The sequence below is a fragment of the Ochotona curzoniae genome, unplaced genomic scaffold (assembly GCF_017591425.1).
Source record: "Ochotona curzoniae isolate NIBS_2020 unplaced genomic scaffold, NIBS_Ocur_1.0 scaffold_1852, whole genome shotgun sequence".
In the NCBI taxonomy this organism is placed as follows: domain Eukaryota; kingdom Metazoa; phylum Chordata; class Mammalia; order Lagomorpha; family Ochotonidae; genus Ochotona; species Ochotona curzoniae.
Window position 1 is genome coordinate 28,540,073 of NW_024467087.1, and position 15,890 is coordinate 28,555,962.

At 40.2% G+C, this 15,890-nt stretch overlaps 1 protein-coding gene and 1 long non-coding RNA gene across 2 annotated transcripts in view; both read right to left on the reverse strand.

Moving 5' to 3' along the window:
* Positions 1-14,073, reverse strand: part of ALG13 (ALG13 UDP-N-acetylglucosaminyltransferase subunit) — a 91,423-nt gene extending 77,350 nt beyond the window's left edge. Inside the window, 3 exon segments of the mRNA XM_041000107.1 lie at positions 8,086-8,224; positions 13,037-13,199; positions 13,962-14,073. Coding sequence (XP_040856041.1) covers positions 8,086-8,224; positions 13,037-13,199; positions 13,962-14,042 — 383 coding nt within the window. The 5' untranslated portion in view covers positions 14,043-14,073.
* LOC121169521 lies at positions 5,646-8,079 on the reverse strand. The gene is made up of 2 exons (XR_005885850.1): positions 6,927-8,079; positions 5,646-5,789 (listed from the first exon to the last, which is right to left on the reverse strand). It is a non-coding gene; the product is annotated as an uncharacterized LOC121169521 (long non-coding RNA).
* Positions 14,074-15,890: the final 1,817 nt, after the last annotated feature.

The following is a 15,890-nucleotide window of genomic DNA, read 5'->3' on the forward strand; positions in this document are numbered from 1 at the left end:
GTCACATCTAAGGTATAGTTGTAAATATATAGAACATAATGGTTTTACTTAGTTTCTGAGAGGTAATACAGTATCATGAAGAGTATTAGGTACTTGGAAATGCCACTTAAATTTCTCTAGCTTTGCTCATCTGTAAAAACATATGGGGTGAAGATCTCTGAGCTTTCTTTCAACTCTAAGGAATTATTCTGTGATCCAATGATGGATAAGAGATTTGTTCTTTTTTCAGGTAATCCAAGCTGTGATCGACAATATCCATTAAAAACAGCTGTAGTGATGTCCGTCTACTATCCAAACAAAAAAGTGGGACTGACCTACAGAAAACTGAATAAATTTGAGCTTACCAAATGAAATAAAAGTTTCTAGACTTCTATAAGCAACTTGCAATAGAACCTTTTCCCACTTGATGTACAACAGAAATGGGCGAGGGGGAAGATAGTACTCTGCATTAATATATATCACTTTACCACAGAAATAAAGGGTTGTGCTGCTTTTTCTTTTCCAAACCAAGATAGCTGCAGTTTCATCAGTCCTGGGACAAGGGACTGGGGAAAAGGAACAATAAATAGCAGAACACTGTTTCTAAATAGTAGAAATTCACTTAAACTTCTAAATAAATTTTAATTCTCTAATCATAATTACAACTAGAAACTGAAAGTGAATGAAGTATGAAATTCAATTAAGACTGCTTTCTGCATCATTCAGGGCTATAGACTGAATTCTAGGGAAACGTCTCTACCTATTTCTACTTAAAAACTAGTGGAGAGTGGGCCCGGCGGCATGGCGTAGCAGCTAAAGTCCTCGCCTTAAACACGCCCCAGGATCCCATATGGGCACTGGTTCTAATCCCGGCAGCTCTACTTCCCATCCAGCTCCCTGCTTGTGGCCTGGGAAAGCAGTTGAGGATGACCCAAAGCCTTGGGACCCTGCACCCGCGTGGGAGACCTGGAAGAGGTTCCTGGATCCTGGCTTCGGATTGGCATAGCATTGGCTGTTGCGCTCACTTGGGGAGTGAATCATTGGACGGAAGAGCTTCCTCTCTGTCTCTCCTCCTCTCTGTATACCTGACTTTCCAATAAATAAATAAATCTTTAAAAAAGTGTTGTTTGAAAGGAACTACTTTTTAAATTTCCAAATATGCCACACATTGGGTTTATGTCTTAGAACTTATGTATGAGGAAAGCTAGTGTTATTAATTCACAAATGAGGAAACTGAGACCCAGAAAATCAATAATTTAAGCTAAAGGTTTCGGAGTATTTTTCACTAACTTTGGGGAGTTTCTTAACCATACAGTTCACTTTCTATGTAGCAAAACTATTTTATCCTGTGCCAAAGGAGAAATGGTCAATGAAAAAGCTGCAACATAGCTTTTCACAGATTATCATCTGAACAGTGCCTACAAGATTAGAAAACAAGTATTTTAGAAGCACACTTCATAGTAAATAAGCAAAAACAATACTCTATTGCCTCACTGGTCATCTTTGCCAAATAGCCTAATATAGAACATAACCTAAAATGATTTTTAAAATTCCATTTAGTCTTTTGCAACAGTAAAAAACACTGCTCCATAAGGCACTATGGGTTAGACACTGAATTAACAGCCTAGAGTATTAAGGATAGTTTCCAAACGTGTTGTTTGATATTTTCAAGTTGATGAGAAACGCTTACAATTACCATTGGATTTTAAAAACTGGATATCTCTAAACAAATGTAATTACAAGGGTTAATTGAAAAGATTTACACAAATGTAAAAATAAAAGAATTTAGCAGTTATCATCAAAACTAATAATCAAGTACTAAACAATGCACTTAATGAAGTTGGCCTCAAACTAGGGACTTTTAAACATGGGACCTACAGGCATCTGTGACTGTTTTGCATAATGTGTGTGGGGGGGGAAGGAGAAACAGTTCCATGTATTTTCAGGAGAAACTTATTCACTTAAGGAATAAGACTGCAGCCAGCAAAACGAAATCATGTTGAAAGTTAAGTCTGCATTTTAAACAAGCAAGAATTTGGCAAGGAAGTGGCCAAATAAGATAATCTAGAAGCAAAATAAGATAAATGTGTATGACAGCATAATAGGTCCTTCAAACTTTTTCTCAAGACTCAATATCAAAAAAGCATGTATCTTTTTGATACATTCCTATAGATTTGTCTACCTTTTGCTTAGCCACCTACAGATACATAAGGAATAACATATAGATAAAACTAGCTTATTCATGTAGGTCATCCACTACTTAATAAGTAGCTATATATTATTTGGTAGCATTCTAAACTTTTCTCCATGTAATCTTTTACTATAAATCTCTATACGTAACGTTTTTATATACTTGATTTGTAACATCACATTTTACTACAGTTCATCAACAGGTAACATTTGATAGCCTCTTAAATACCGAAAGGATCTTTCCTAGGATTAGCACTGTTATATTTGGGATGCTATTCCTGTAAATGCTTGAATTTATGAACTTCACCATAAAAAGTGATACCAACATCTTTCTTCTGAATAAGAAAAACACCACATATTTAGGAATCAAGTCAAAGTACAAAATAATGTGGGCAAATATTTCTTAGAAACAATACCTAGCCCCAATGAGGATAATCACAAAACAGTACAAGTTTACAGAAGTGTAGTCATCACTTATGTAAAGCCTATTGTTTCAGGCAGAGGAATCCAGAATGAATAAAACAGCCTCCACAACAACAAAGCAAAGCTCCTTCACAGAAGGGATCAAATGTCTTTGAGAGCTCTGTTGATGCAAAAGATGGGTTCTCATCAAACATTTGTATTACAAGACTGAATTGATAAATACATGTACTTTGGATGCTTAGGAAGTAAAGCAAGAGTACTTGGGAAGAATGTGTTAAAACCTCCAGGATTCCATTAATAGAGACAAGGATCTTGAAAAAAATTATTTCAGCTTGGGACACACAGCATTTGAAATGTTTACAGAATTAAGACAGATCTGGCCAACAGGCAATTAGCAATATCATTACGAATTTCAACTCCAGAGTTAGAAAACACAGGTAGGGGAATCAACAGTAGTATAAACTCTAGAAAGGATGAAAACTCCAGGAAAAAATAACATGGACATTTGAGGGAAAACAATAATGTTAAGTAATCAGTGTGATTTTCAGTAGCATGAAAAAATCTAAGTATTGTTATATACCTGTCGCTAACATACAATCCGAATTTGTTGTAGTAGCCCTCAGATTTTAAATGCTTTGTTTCTACCATTCCCACAAATGATGGACTTTAGATGTCCTAATAAGTTCTTGGACAAGGTGTACTTTAAAAATGTATAATTTCAAAAATTTTCACAGTAAAATAACCTTGTTTTTTTATTTCCATTTTGCACACACTTTTAAAAGTACTTTTATACTGGTATTCAGTGTTCCAATTACAATTTCCAGACTATTTCTTCACAGCCTTAAACGGCATAAAACTTTTGAAATCCCTTCCTCAGCTTCAATCCTTCAAATACAAAATGGGATAATAACAACTATTTTAAAGGATCATTGTAAATACTATGTGAATTCATAATGTACTTTCACTATTAGCGGATGCAGAATCAACAAAGGTTAACCACAAATGCTATTTTTCATTTCCTATTCCCCCATTAAAACATGCTATTAGCTGTGAAGCAGAAAACTGATCCTCACATGATGACCACCCATTCCAAATCTTTTGCCAAAAAAAATTATTAGTTATCCAAACATCTCATTTCTCATACTGTATATAGTTTTCCTCATATCTGCAGCTTAAATCATGAAAAAAAGACAAACAAAAAATTAAGTGCTTATAACAAGGGCCAAGAAATTTACAGTATTACTAGTCATCCCTGAATCTCAGAAAATTCTAAGTTAAAGCAACAATCTACATTGTCCTTTGTATCTTTTTATGAATTACTTTATAAAAAGCATACTTTTTATAAAAAGTAGAACGCTAAGGTATCTAAGATCAGAAACTTGATAATATTTTCAGCTGGTGACTACTTTTTAAGTGTTCCTGAACTCTGTCAAATACTATCTTATCACCAAATCCTCCTAGTTAATTTCCTCCAAAGTTGTACACAGTCATCTAAAATCTTAATTCCCCCAAATCTAATACCACCGCTTCCTATTTTCCATCGATTCTTACACTGTAAACCTTCTATTAATTGTCTATACCTGAACCTAACCATAGCATAAATTTCCCAAAACCAAAATCTCTTCTGCTTTCGTGGTCCTGGAAGCTTAAATACTTCTAATAGAAAACTGCTAAATAAATTGAATTCTACTTAGTCACTGATTTCATAAACCTGAAATCCTGTAATGAAATCAAGTTCAAATGTATTGAGCAAACATTTCAATTAGAATTTTGTTTAGGGACTTCTATTGACCAGCTATAAACACTTAAGATTTTTTCCCTGGATTTGAACAGGACCTTGCCTAAAGCGTAACATTAATATACAATTGTAGTCACAGTTCTGTGAATTCTCAACTACATAGATATAGATTACTGACTTTTTAGATTACTCTCAGCAAAATTTTAATCTTGGTTGGTTTCCTCCTGCTACCCAGAGTACTTCTCAGCCATCACCTTCTACCATTAGTAAGAATCGATTTTAGCATTAGTCTAAGTAAAATCACAATCAAAACATACAAAACATCGTCCCAAGTTAAATGTTTGAAATACTTAACATTTTGGGATGATGACATAAGATTGTAATATAGCAAATGCCTACTTTTATGGATAAACTACATTGAAACTATCTATCAAAGAACTATAGACAGTTAAGGATAATCTAGTTTATTACAAAGGTATTGAAACCACGCACTGTTATCCAAAAGAATTTAATAATGTATCTATTTCAAGTTATCACATGAAATTTAAAACTATATATTTAAGTCATTATGCTTACCTAATTTGTTGTGAAACCAATTTTATAAGCACACAAATTGCCAACTTGTGTTACAATAAATGCTTCATTATGAGAGGTAATCTTAAAAAAAAAAACAGCAAATTCTACTGGTACAAGTTCCTTTCGGTTTAGGCTTCTCAAACCACAAGATCTGACATTGAGCAAGATTATTTTGTCACTTCTTACTTAGATTTCAGAGGAGAAAGTATACATATCCACTTCACCCTGTTCTTTAGGATAAAAGTAGCTTCTCCAAGTAAAATAGATCAATGGATCTGGTTATCTTTTTCAGACAGTTCTTCAAATCTGTACTTCATACAGCGTAATTTCTGCTTTAAAAAAAAAAATTATTCCCTGGATTATGAAGGTAAAGATTCTGACTCTCATGGAAAACTTTTCAAAAGTTATTAATGTTTCACTTATTATTCCCAAGAACATCAAGTTGACTACCTTTCTGGTTCTTGTCAAAGTTTCCAAATTTTACTTTTTTTCCCATGATTCCAAATCCATTTGGAATGCTAACAACAAAGCCGTCAATTCTCACCACACCTTGAATACTGGGGAAAATCTAATATATACTTAACTGCAATTAGGATTTTGACCCAAATGCAAATGTGCATACCATAAAAATTTCTATATTTGTACATTTTATAGATGTAGGAAGATAACTAATTTATATTTTTTGCAAATATATTCTATACATTTAATTTAATCATATCACATAGGCTGGATTTGGGGGGTGTTTTTAAAGGACTGAGAATTTAGTGTTCATTTTTGTAATCCAACAACTTTATCCAAAAATGCAGAAAATTTTTCTGGTTGGCCAGGAAGGTAACATTTCAGTGTTGACAAGTCCATTGACTGTAACAGCCCAGGAAGCGTGCTAAAACAAAAGAAGAGAAGTATTAGGTAACATGGGAGAAAATGTCATAATTCACCTGCTGTCCACTTGATGACAAAACCTAATTTCCAAGAAGAGCAATGTTTTTTTTAAACTGTACATGTAATTTTCATATGTTTTATTTATAGCCATACAAATTTGTTAAAGCAACACAGAGAATACTATAGAGCATTAACACCAATTCAACAGATACACTCTTTTTAACATCATATAATATTTTAGAAATGTTACTACATGGAAAAAGTGTAGATGTGGCTTTGTAATACTTCTCAGGACTAGGAAGATATAAATTAAAACAAAATTAATTTATGAAAACAGAATAAATGAAACCAAAATAATATCTGGCAGAATAGAAAAAACATTGGGGAGACTACCAGACCATGCAGGAAGTAAAATAAGTTTCTACTTCTATTCACTATCATAAATCTATATACAATTAAGCAATAGACAACCATTATACAACATTGGAAATAAGGATATATGCCACAAAATGAAACTTATTTCAGAAGTTTATTTAAATTAGTCACTTAAATGGGACACACTAACCAGTCTAAATTTGGGAAAAATAAACAATTTACCTATAGTGAAAGTACAACAAATTGTTCATTTTTACTACTTTTATGTGTGTAACTTTCTTGAAATTAATGTAAGAAAAACTCTTCTAAAGCTGTGGGGAAAATGAACAATTAATAACTTATGGTTTCCTTTTTGGCCTCAGTGGAACAACACAACATGTTTGTGAAGTCCATGTTTCTCCTTTTTATGCACCCAAAGTCACAGCTGACTTACCACTGTAAGTGAAAATGTATCTGGAAAAACTGATCCACATAAATTAGTTAGAAAAATCAGTTTATTCCTTTTAACCCCTAGTGATCATTTACCCAAGGGCAGATATGCCCACCATCCATAGCATACATCATTTTGTCTAACTTTGTCACTGATGCACAATACTTCAAGACTGGCTTCTATATTACACAGTCCCCTAACACTGATGTTCTTCCACAGTAAACAGATGAGGAAAGTAACAGTTCTACTCCAAAATTTCTGAAGCTGTGTCCTTTCGATGAGAATAGGAATCTGTTTTGTTTACTAATGTACAGCAAGTGCCTGTAACAATACCTTGCACGCAGTTGGTGCTCAATAAATATTAATGAACGAACAAGTATTGACTGGGCGCCTAAGAAATAAAACATGAAAATTAAAAGTTTATTATTATCTACCCACGTGCTTTTATGGTTTTATTTTAAATCAATTTCAATTTATTGTAACAAAAATCTCTAAATTTTAAACACTTCTATGAGGTTTTTACCCTTCAAAACGTTAAATTAGGAGTTTAAAGTCAAACAGGAAATACTGACATGGCCCTTTTAGAATGAAAATCTGCAATTTTCTTCATCCTCTTTACTCAGTTCTTGCTGAATTCTAACACAGTTCTAGCAAGTAATGCTTCTTACAATAAAGTAATTCCCCTGCTTAAAACGCTCCAATGACTTCTTACATAACACAGAATCTCAGCTCTTACGTGAACTATCCCTGCCCAGCCTTATCTTATACTACATTTGCCCTTTCCTACTATGTGCCTGCCACACTAACCTTCCCTCTGTTCCTCAAGGACAAATTCCAGCTTCACTCTTCACTTTTGACCTTTTACCACAGTTGTTCCTCTGCTTCTAGAGCTTTCTGTGACTGGCTCTTCCATCAAATTCAGCTCTCAGCTCAAACATCACCCTATCTTATTTTGTTTGCAAGACATTTCCCTATGTGAAATTATCATGACTATGTACTTTTTTTTCCCACTGTCAATCACCCACCATCACAATGTAAACACTATGAGCACAGGGACCTCACTCTTCCATACCACTATACTTACAATGCCTGAAACAGTACCTAGGACATACTAGATGCAATTCACCTGTACAAGAATGAGTACATTTAATTGAGGGCTGCCAGTGGGCTTACTAATGGTAAAACCTTAATTAATGTAAGTTAATGTCTCTCTTGAATACTGAAAATCTGAATAATGAACTCATAAATTTGATACTCAGAGATCTGTACACTAAGCTAAGCACATATATCCACACTCAGATATTCACATGCAAAGGCCTAGCCACAAAGATGCAACGCAGTGATCAAAGTCAGAAACTAACGTGATGGTATCACAGGTGAAAAGAATCAAAGCACGTTTGATAAACAGGAGAAGAAATGGGTTAGGTGCATGGGTAAGAACAGCTAGCAAGGAATTAGAAGACAGTGGTGACAGATTCATCCTTTAGTATACCTGCAGGTACAGTAGAAAAGATGCCCCTCTTTGTGTAGCTGCTTTGCCAGTTCTAGCTGGTGATTATTCATCAACTTCTCATTTATAACTACTACAAGTGGCTTTCTTTTTTCCAAGGTCTCCAAACAGCTTCCTGCACCTATGGGAAAACAAAGATCAAATTTGTTATTTGTACTCCTCCCTTTTTAAAAAGATTTATTTATTTTTATTGTAAAGTCAGATATACAGAGAGGAGGAGACAGAGAGAAAGATCTTCCATCTGATGATTCACTGCCCAAGTGACTGCAATGGCTGGTGCTGCGCCAATTCAAAGGTAGGAGCCAGGAACCTCCTCCAGATCTCCCACGCAGGTGCAGGGTCCCAAGGCTTTGGGCTGTCCTTGACTACTTTCCCAGGCCACAAGCAGGGAAGGGAAGTGGAGCTGCCGGGATTAGAACTGGCCACCATACGGGATCCCCAGCACACTCAAGGCGAGGACTTTAGCAGCTAGGTCACCGTGCCAAGCCCTAATGCATTCTCTTTAACATCTATTTTTATTTGAAAGTAAGATTTAGAGAGGAGAGACACAGAGATCTTCCATCTACTGGTTCACTACACAAATGGCCACAACAGCCGAAGCTGAGCTAATCTGAAGCCAGGAGCAAGGAGCTTGTTTCGGGTCAAGTCTTCCATTCAGGTGCAGGGGCCCAAAGGATTTGGGCCATTCTCTGCTGCTTTCCCCAGGTTATAGCAGGGAGTTGGATGGGGAGTGGAGCAGCCAGGACATGAACTGGCACTCATATGGAATGCTGGCATGCAGGCAGATTAGTCTATTATGCCATTGTGCCGAGCTCTGTTAATGTACTTCTAAAAAATGTATTTATTTGATAGGCAGAATTATAGAGAGGGAGAGACAGAGCCCTTCCATGCACTGATCCACTCCCCAAACGGCCCCAGTAGCTGAGGCTGTGCTAGGCCAAGGCCAGGATTCTGGAACTCCACCCAGGTCTCCCATATGTGTGGAAGAAGCCTGAGTACTTGGGCCTTCTGCTTTTTCAGGTGCATTACCAGGGAGATGGATTAGAAATGTAGCAGGTGGGACTCAAACCAATGTTCATATGGCAGGCTAGCATCACAGGTAGCAGCTTAAGCCACTATACAACAAAAATCTAAAAATCCTCTAAATAAAAGTTTAAAATATATTCTGGGAAAAACAACTGGAACTGTAGTAAACATGTACAGGATTTTATTTGTACCAGGATACTTCAAAAAGTTTGTGGAAAAATGAAATCTGAAGTTTATTTTCTGAGTGGTCATTGTGGTATTGTACCCAGGACTTAATCCAGCCTCCAGCTTTTTCTTTGTTTTCAGAGTCGGTTTCCCACTTAGAGAATAGTTTTCTAAGCAGGTTTTTATTTATTTGAAAGGAAATGAGGAGGGAGAGAAGTAGAGCGTATCACTCATTTGCTGGTTCACACTCCCAAATGGCTGCAAACATTTGGGCTGGACCAGATCTAAGTCAGGAGCTTAAAGTCCACCCAGGTCCTCCACATGAGTGACAGGGGGCCAAGTATTTGGATCACCACCTTCTGCTTTCCCAGCTACGCAAGGAACTGGATTAGAATCACAGCAACCAGCTTGCTGGAATGGGTACCTATATAGGATGGTGGCGTACGTGTGTTAAGCTGCTATGCCAGGATTCTGGTCCCCAGCTGCCACTTTCTTTCTTTTTTTTTTTTTTAAGATTCATTTCCACTGGAAAGTCAGATTTACACAGAAAACAGAGAGAGAGAAAGATCTTCCATCTGTTGGTTCACTCCTCAGCTGCATCCACCTGAACTGAGCCGATCTGAAGCCAGGCGCCAGGAACCTCTTCTGGGTCTCCCACCCAGATACAGGTCCCAAGGCTTATGGCTGTCCTGCTTTTTCAGGCCAAAAACAGGGAGCTGGATGGGAAGTGGAGCAGCAGGGAAATGAACCAGCACCCATATGGGATCTCAGCACTTGCAAGGTGAGGACTTTAGCCACTAGGCTACTGCACTGGGCCCTCCAGCCTCCACTTCTAATCCAGCTTTCAAGCTAATGTTCACCCTTGCAGGCAGCTATCTCAAGTAACTGAGTCATTGCCACCTACTTGAAAATCCCAGATGGAGTTCCAGGCTCCAGACTGCTGGCTTTAGTCTCATGTAACTCTAGCTGTTGCTGGTATGCAGGGAGTGAACCAGCAGTAATTGTTTTAAATACATAACATTTTTAAATAAATAAAATTTAAAAGTTCTTTTTTTTATATATTTATGAATACCGGTCTTCTAAAAGTTCATGGAAAATGCACAATATGGATAATATATGGATTTCAAAGTTTTTGTTATTTATTTGAAATGCAGCAGAATCTCCCATCTGCTAGATACCTCCCCACATGGCTGCAACAGCCATAGCTGGGCCATAGGAGTCAAGAGCTTCTTCTGATTTCCCATTGAGAGCAGGGGCCAAAAGACCTTGGTCCTCCTGTACTGCTTTCCTGGACCATAAACAGGGATCTGGACTGGAAAGTATAACCACTGGAACTCGAACTAGTGTCCCATAATGGGATGCTGGAACTGTAGGTGGGGGTTTAGCATGCTAACCACAGCACCAGTACTGGATTTTCAAAATTTTTGGCATCAGTCAACTTTTTTCATTTTCCATTAAAAAAAAAAAAAAAAGCCTTGCACAACTACTACTTACATAGTATTTACACCATTATTAAGTATTGTAAGCAATCTTAAGCTGATTTAAAGTGCAGTATATGGAAGGATATATCTAAGTCCCAGGCAAACACCATTCTACCTTGTAGTAGGGACTGAATGTGCACGTGGTCTTGGAATCAATCCCGCACATTCTAGGAGACAACTTCAGTTTACTTCTCCTCAAACAGAAAAAGCCTAGGACGTGAAAAACTCAGAGAGCCTCTGACCACTCCTTACGAGTCTACCTGGGAGGTACCATTCCCAGAATGGCTCTACTGTTAATGAATTTTCACCCATGAAACATTAGAATCAAGCCAATTCTGCATCTAAAAACTACTCAGATATTTTAAGTAGGAGCAAGAAGACTGGTGAACAGAAAGTTCCTTTTATGGAAGCCTAGCAAAATAAAGTATACATCTCTACTTCCAACACAAAGATGGACTCCCAATGAAACTGTTAAATATATCTTGACAGTAGGATGCTGGACTCTGCTAGCAATGTCAGGATACCCCTAAATAGCAGAATGATAGACTTATGACTGCTTATGAAGGACTGTACTACTGTATTATATAGAGGAAATCAGTGGGGAGAGGGAATTTGGGGAGGGGGGTAAAGGAGAGATCGCAAAGCCTATGGAATTGTATCATAAAATAAAATAAAAATACACAATAGGGCCCAGAGCAGTAGCCTAGCGACTAAAGTCCTCGCCTTGCACACACAGGGATCCCATGTGGACGCTGGTTCTAATCCTGGCAGCTCCGCTTCACACCCAGCTCTCTGCTTGTGGCCTGGGAAAGTAGTGAAGTACAGCCCAAAGCCTTGGGACCCTGCACCCGTGTGGGAGACCTGGAGAAAGCTTCAGGTTCATGGCTTTGTCGGGGCAGCTCTGCCCATTGTAGCCACTTGGGGAGTGAATCAATGGACGGAAGATCTTCCTCTCTGTATGTCTGACTTTCCAATGAAAAAAAATCAATCTTAAAAATAATAATAATAAAAATATACAACAAAAATGGCTTCAGAACAAGCTTGTTATCTAGCCACCACTTACTGACTGGACGAGTCCCTTAACTCCTGAGTTTCCTCACTGTAAAATGGAGAAAATACGGGTATATAAAAAAATGTACAGGAAAAAAAACATGAATCATGAAAAAAAGTATGTCAAGTATTACAATATTTTTTTTTTTTTGCACAGAAACAAATACCCTTTCATTGCAGCTGCCATGAAGGTCTTGCAATTTGCTTGTTTTCACTTCGTATGGGAGAACTAAATGAGACATAACACAGAAAACATCCCAAGGAGTTTCAAAAGCTCTTTTTTTTTAACATACTGCATTTATTATTATTATTATTTTTCATGATATGATTCCATAGGCACAGAGATTCCCTTCCATCCCACTCACCCCATTCTCCCTCACAACTAATATTGTCACAACAGTATAGTCCTTCAGCAACAACCACAGGCCCATCATTCTGCTATTTAAGGCCACCATGGCATTGTAGGTATAGGCAATGGTAGATAGCCTACTACCCCACTGTCCAAAAGCTCTTTAGCTACTATGTTATAAGTTTTTAATTACCAATCTGTCAGTGTTTCTCTATTGTGACTTTTCTGTCCTCAACTATACTGTTTCAGATCTATATTATGTATAGATATAAATTATATATTATGTATACACATGTATCCATCCTCCCTCATGGCAGTGCAAATTGGCATGCTCCCTAAATGCAATCTGGAAGGAACTGGTTCATTATGGTGGTCGGTTCGCTGAAGGGCAGACGGTGATACCTGCATGATCCACAGTTGTTCAAGACTATTTCTGACTGAATTCATTTTGCACACACACTTTTAATAGAAATACGAAAACAACCTTTCAAAGCTAAAGCTAATTTCACTGTGACTGATTCAAACCAGGAGCAGGCTAAAACACTGCTTCAGATCCAAGGCGCAACAGGAATTCCGAGCTGCCAGTCAACCACACATGTCATCAGTGAACTACTTCGTCCTCTGGGCTCAGGGTTTCTCAGTGTACAGCTGAGCAACAGTGAGTTTTCCATTGCTTCCTTCACCAGAAACAGTAAATTCCAGTAAGGTTCTCTCAATAGTTCCATTCAAATAATTATAGTAACAATTATGCCCAACAGGCCTATTGGCAGTTCTCCTAGTGACTTGAGCTCAGAAGGGTCTCTGTCAGCAGGTTAACTGTTCCGTCTCAAAGACCCAATGCTGAAATCAGAAGGGATTTTACCTGCGTGACTAATAACAAGGTCTGCTTTCTCGAGGTCTTCTTTCAAGGAATCCTTGTATCTGTAAACATCTAGAGTAAAGGACTCGGTACTGAATGGCTCCGGCACCACCGTTCCTCTGCCAATCTGGAGGATAAGTCGGTGGTAGCCTAAGCTCTTGAATATCTGAAAAGGGAAAACAAGAAACCGCGGGCCTTTGAAACGTGTTCTTCCAGAAAAAGCGCAGTTACAAAGCAGGAAGCCCGCGTGCAGACCCTCCCCCCCCGCACCGCCTCCCCATCCACCGCAATGTTCCCACCTTCACCGGTTCCGGGCGCCACCAGGAAGCTCACTAACCCTAAGGGAGACCCAGCTCGCCAGGGAGGGAAAAACAAAGCAAGACAAAACAACCCCCCGTGCCAGGTAGGGGGGGAGAAAGGGGAGGAGGAGGTGGTGGTGGTGGTCGCAAAGCAGCCGGGGAGAAGCCCGGTTCTACCTCGGGAGAGAACCGCGAGCCTTCAGGGGCCGGACGGGGGCCGCCTGGGAGACCGCAGGCCGCGGGGCCCAGCTCCGGGCAGGCAGAGCCCGGCGGGGCGGGCCGGCCTGGGCAGCAGCCCCAGCTCTGGGGGCGGAGGCGGAGAGTCAGCAAGGCGGGGGGGAAAAAAAAAAAAGCCAGGGAAAAGGAGGAGGAGCCGCCGTAAGGACGGGGAGGCGCGGCCCGGGAGAGACGGCGCGGGAGCCGGGAGCGGGGGGCGGAAGCGAGGGCCGCTGGGGGCGCTGAGGAAGCGGGACGGGAAAAGAGCTCCTCGCGGCGGCACCTGAGGTACAGCGGCGGGGCGTTGTTTGCCGTAAGTGGCGGTCGAGCAAGGTTAGCGGGCGCAGCCGTGGAAAGGCGGCCGCCGCGGCGGGCGTGACACGCAAGCGCTGCGCCTGCGCCCCCGCCCTCACCTGCAGACTCTCGCGCGCCGAGACGCACGCTATGAGGTCGTCAAAGCTGGTGGTCCCCACGGTAACGAACACGCACTTCATCGCTCGGGTTCCGCACGGCCGACTCGCAAGGGCCGGATGTGACGTAGCGGAGGCCACGCGCGCCGTGGGGGGGGCCGTGTTCTGTGGTAGAAACGGAAGTCGATCGTGGGGCGTCGCGGGGCGGTGAGCCCCGGTGTGTCACCGGTGGGGAGGAACCACAGACCTCGTGGGCTGTCGTGCTCTCAGGGCACGCGGGTGTTATTTATTTTTTTTTAAGTGACCTACCTACCACAGTATCCTGAAGATTATGTTGGCATCATTTTTTTGGATCCTACACGATGTTTAATGAACTGAAGAGTTTCTCCAAGTTACTTATTCACTAGTGTGTTTTGCCTAGGTACATTTGAGTTTTAATTCGAGTCAGTGAAGATGGGCTGAGTGAGAGAGGGTGAAAAATAAAACTGTACCCCCCCCCCCCCGCTGGAAAGACACTACTCTCAGGCTCTCCTTCCAGCTCTGGTTGTCTAAACATCACAGTCCTGGAGGGTCTCGGAAGTTGCGAAGAGACTGGTCAGTTCCCTCAGCAAACATCCAGTGTAAAATGCGGCCCGGCTCAATGGTGACCCAGACTAATCCACCCGCCTGCAGGCACTAACATCTTAAAAAGATGGCCAGTTCAACTCCCAGCAGCTCTGCCCTTCCAGCTCCCTGCTTGTGGCCTGGGAAAGCAGTGGAGGATGGTCCAAAGCCTTGGGACCCTGTACCCACTTGGGAGACCTGGAAAAAGCTCCTGCTTTCAAAAATTACTTCCGTTGAGCACCGGTTTCCTCACTGAAAAACAATCAATTCACATTAGAAGGCCTTACGATACTTCTTTTTTTACTCTACCCTGTAACTTTTTAAAAAGGTTTCATTGGGGCCAGCATTGTGATATAATGGGCTAACCTACTGCCTGCAGTGCTGGAATCCCATATGGACTGTTCAAATCCTGACTGCTCCGCTTCAAATCCAGCTAAAGAGCCTGGGAAAGCACCAGAGGATGGCCCAAGCAGTTGGGTCACTGAAACCGTATGGGAGACCCAGAAGAAACTCCTGACTCATGGCTTTGTCCAGCCATTCCTCCCATTTGGGGAGTAAACCAGCAATGGAAGAGTCTCTCTCTCTCTCTACCTCTATAACTCTGCATTTAAATTTTTTTTTAAAGCAACAACAAAAAGGGTATAATTTATTGCAAAAGTGAAAAGAAACAGAGCTTCCATCTGCCAGTTCATTCCCCAAATGGGTACAAGAGCCAAGGGTGGGCCAGACTAAATCTAGGAGCCATGAACTCCGTTTCAGCTCTCCCACTTGGATGGCAGGGGCCAGGTACTTGGGCTGTTATCTGTTGCTTCCCAGGCACATTAGCAGGAAACTGGATGGGATGCAGAGCAACCTGGACCCAAAACTGTTGCTCTGATATGGGCTGCAGTGTTGTAAGTGATAGCTTCATATGCTATGGCTCATGACTTTAAGAGCAAATGTTCTGCCATTTAATAGTGAAGCAGGAAAATTAAATTTCCTATATATTTACATTATATTTAATATATAATAATATTCTGAAATAATCATACTGATGCTTAAATTAACATTTTTTAAAAATTTGTTTACTTTTATCTGAAAGGCAGATTTATAAAGAGAAGGAAAGACAGAAAGATCTTACGTCCGCTGATTCACTCCCTAAGTAGTAACAAGAGCTAGAGCTGAGTCAATCTGAAACCAGGAGCCCAAAGCCTTTTGTGGGTCTCCCACATGAGTGCAGGGTTGCAGGGCTTTGGGCCATGCAGTACTGCCTTCCCAGGCCAGAAGCAGGAAGTTGGCTAGGAAGTGGAGCAGCTGGGACAAAAGCCAACGCCCATGTAGAATCTTGGC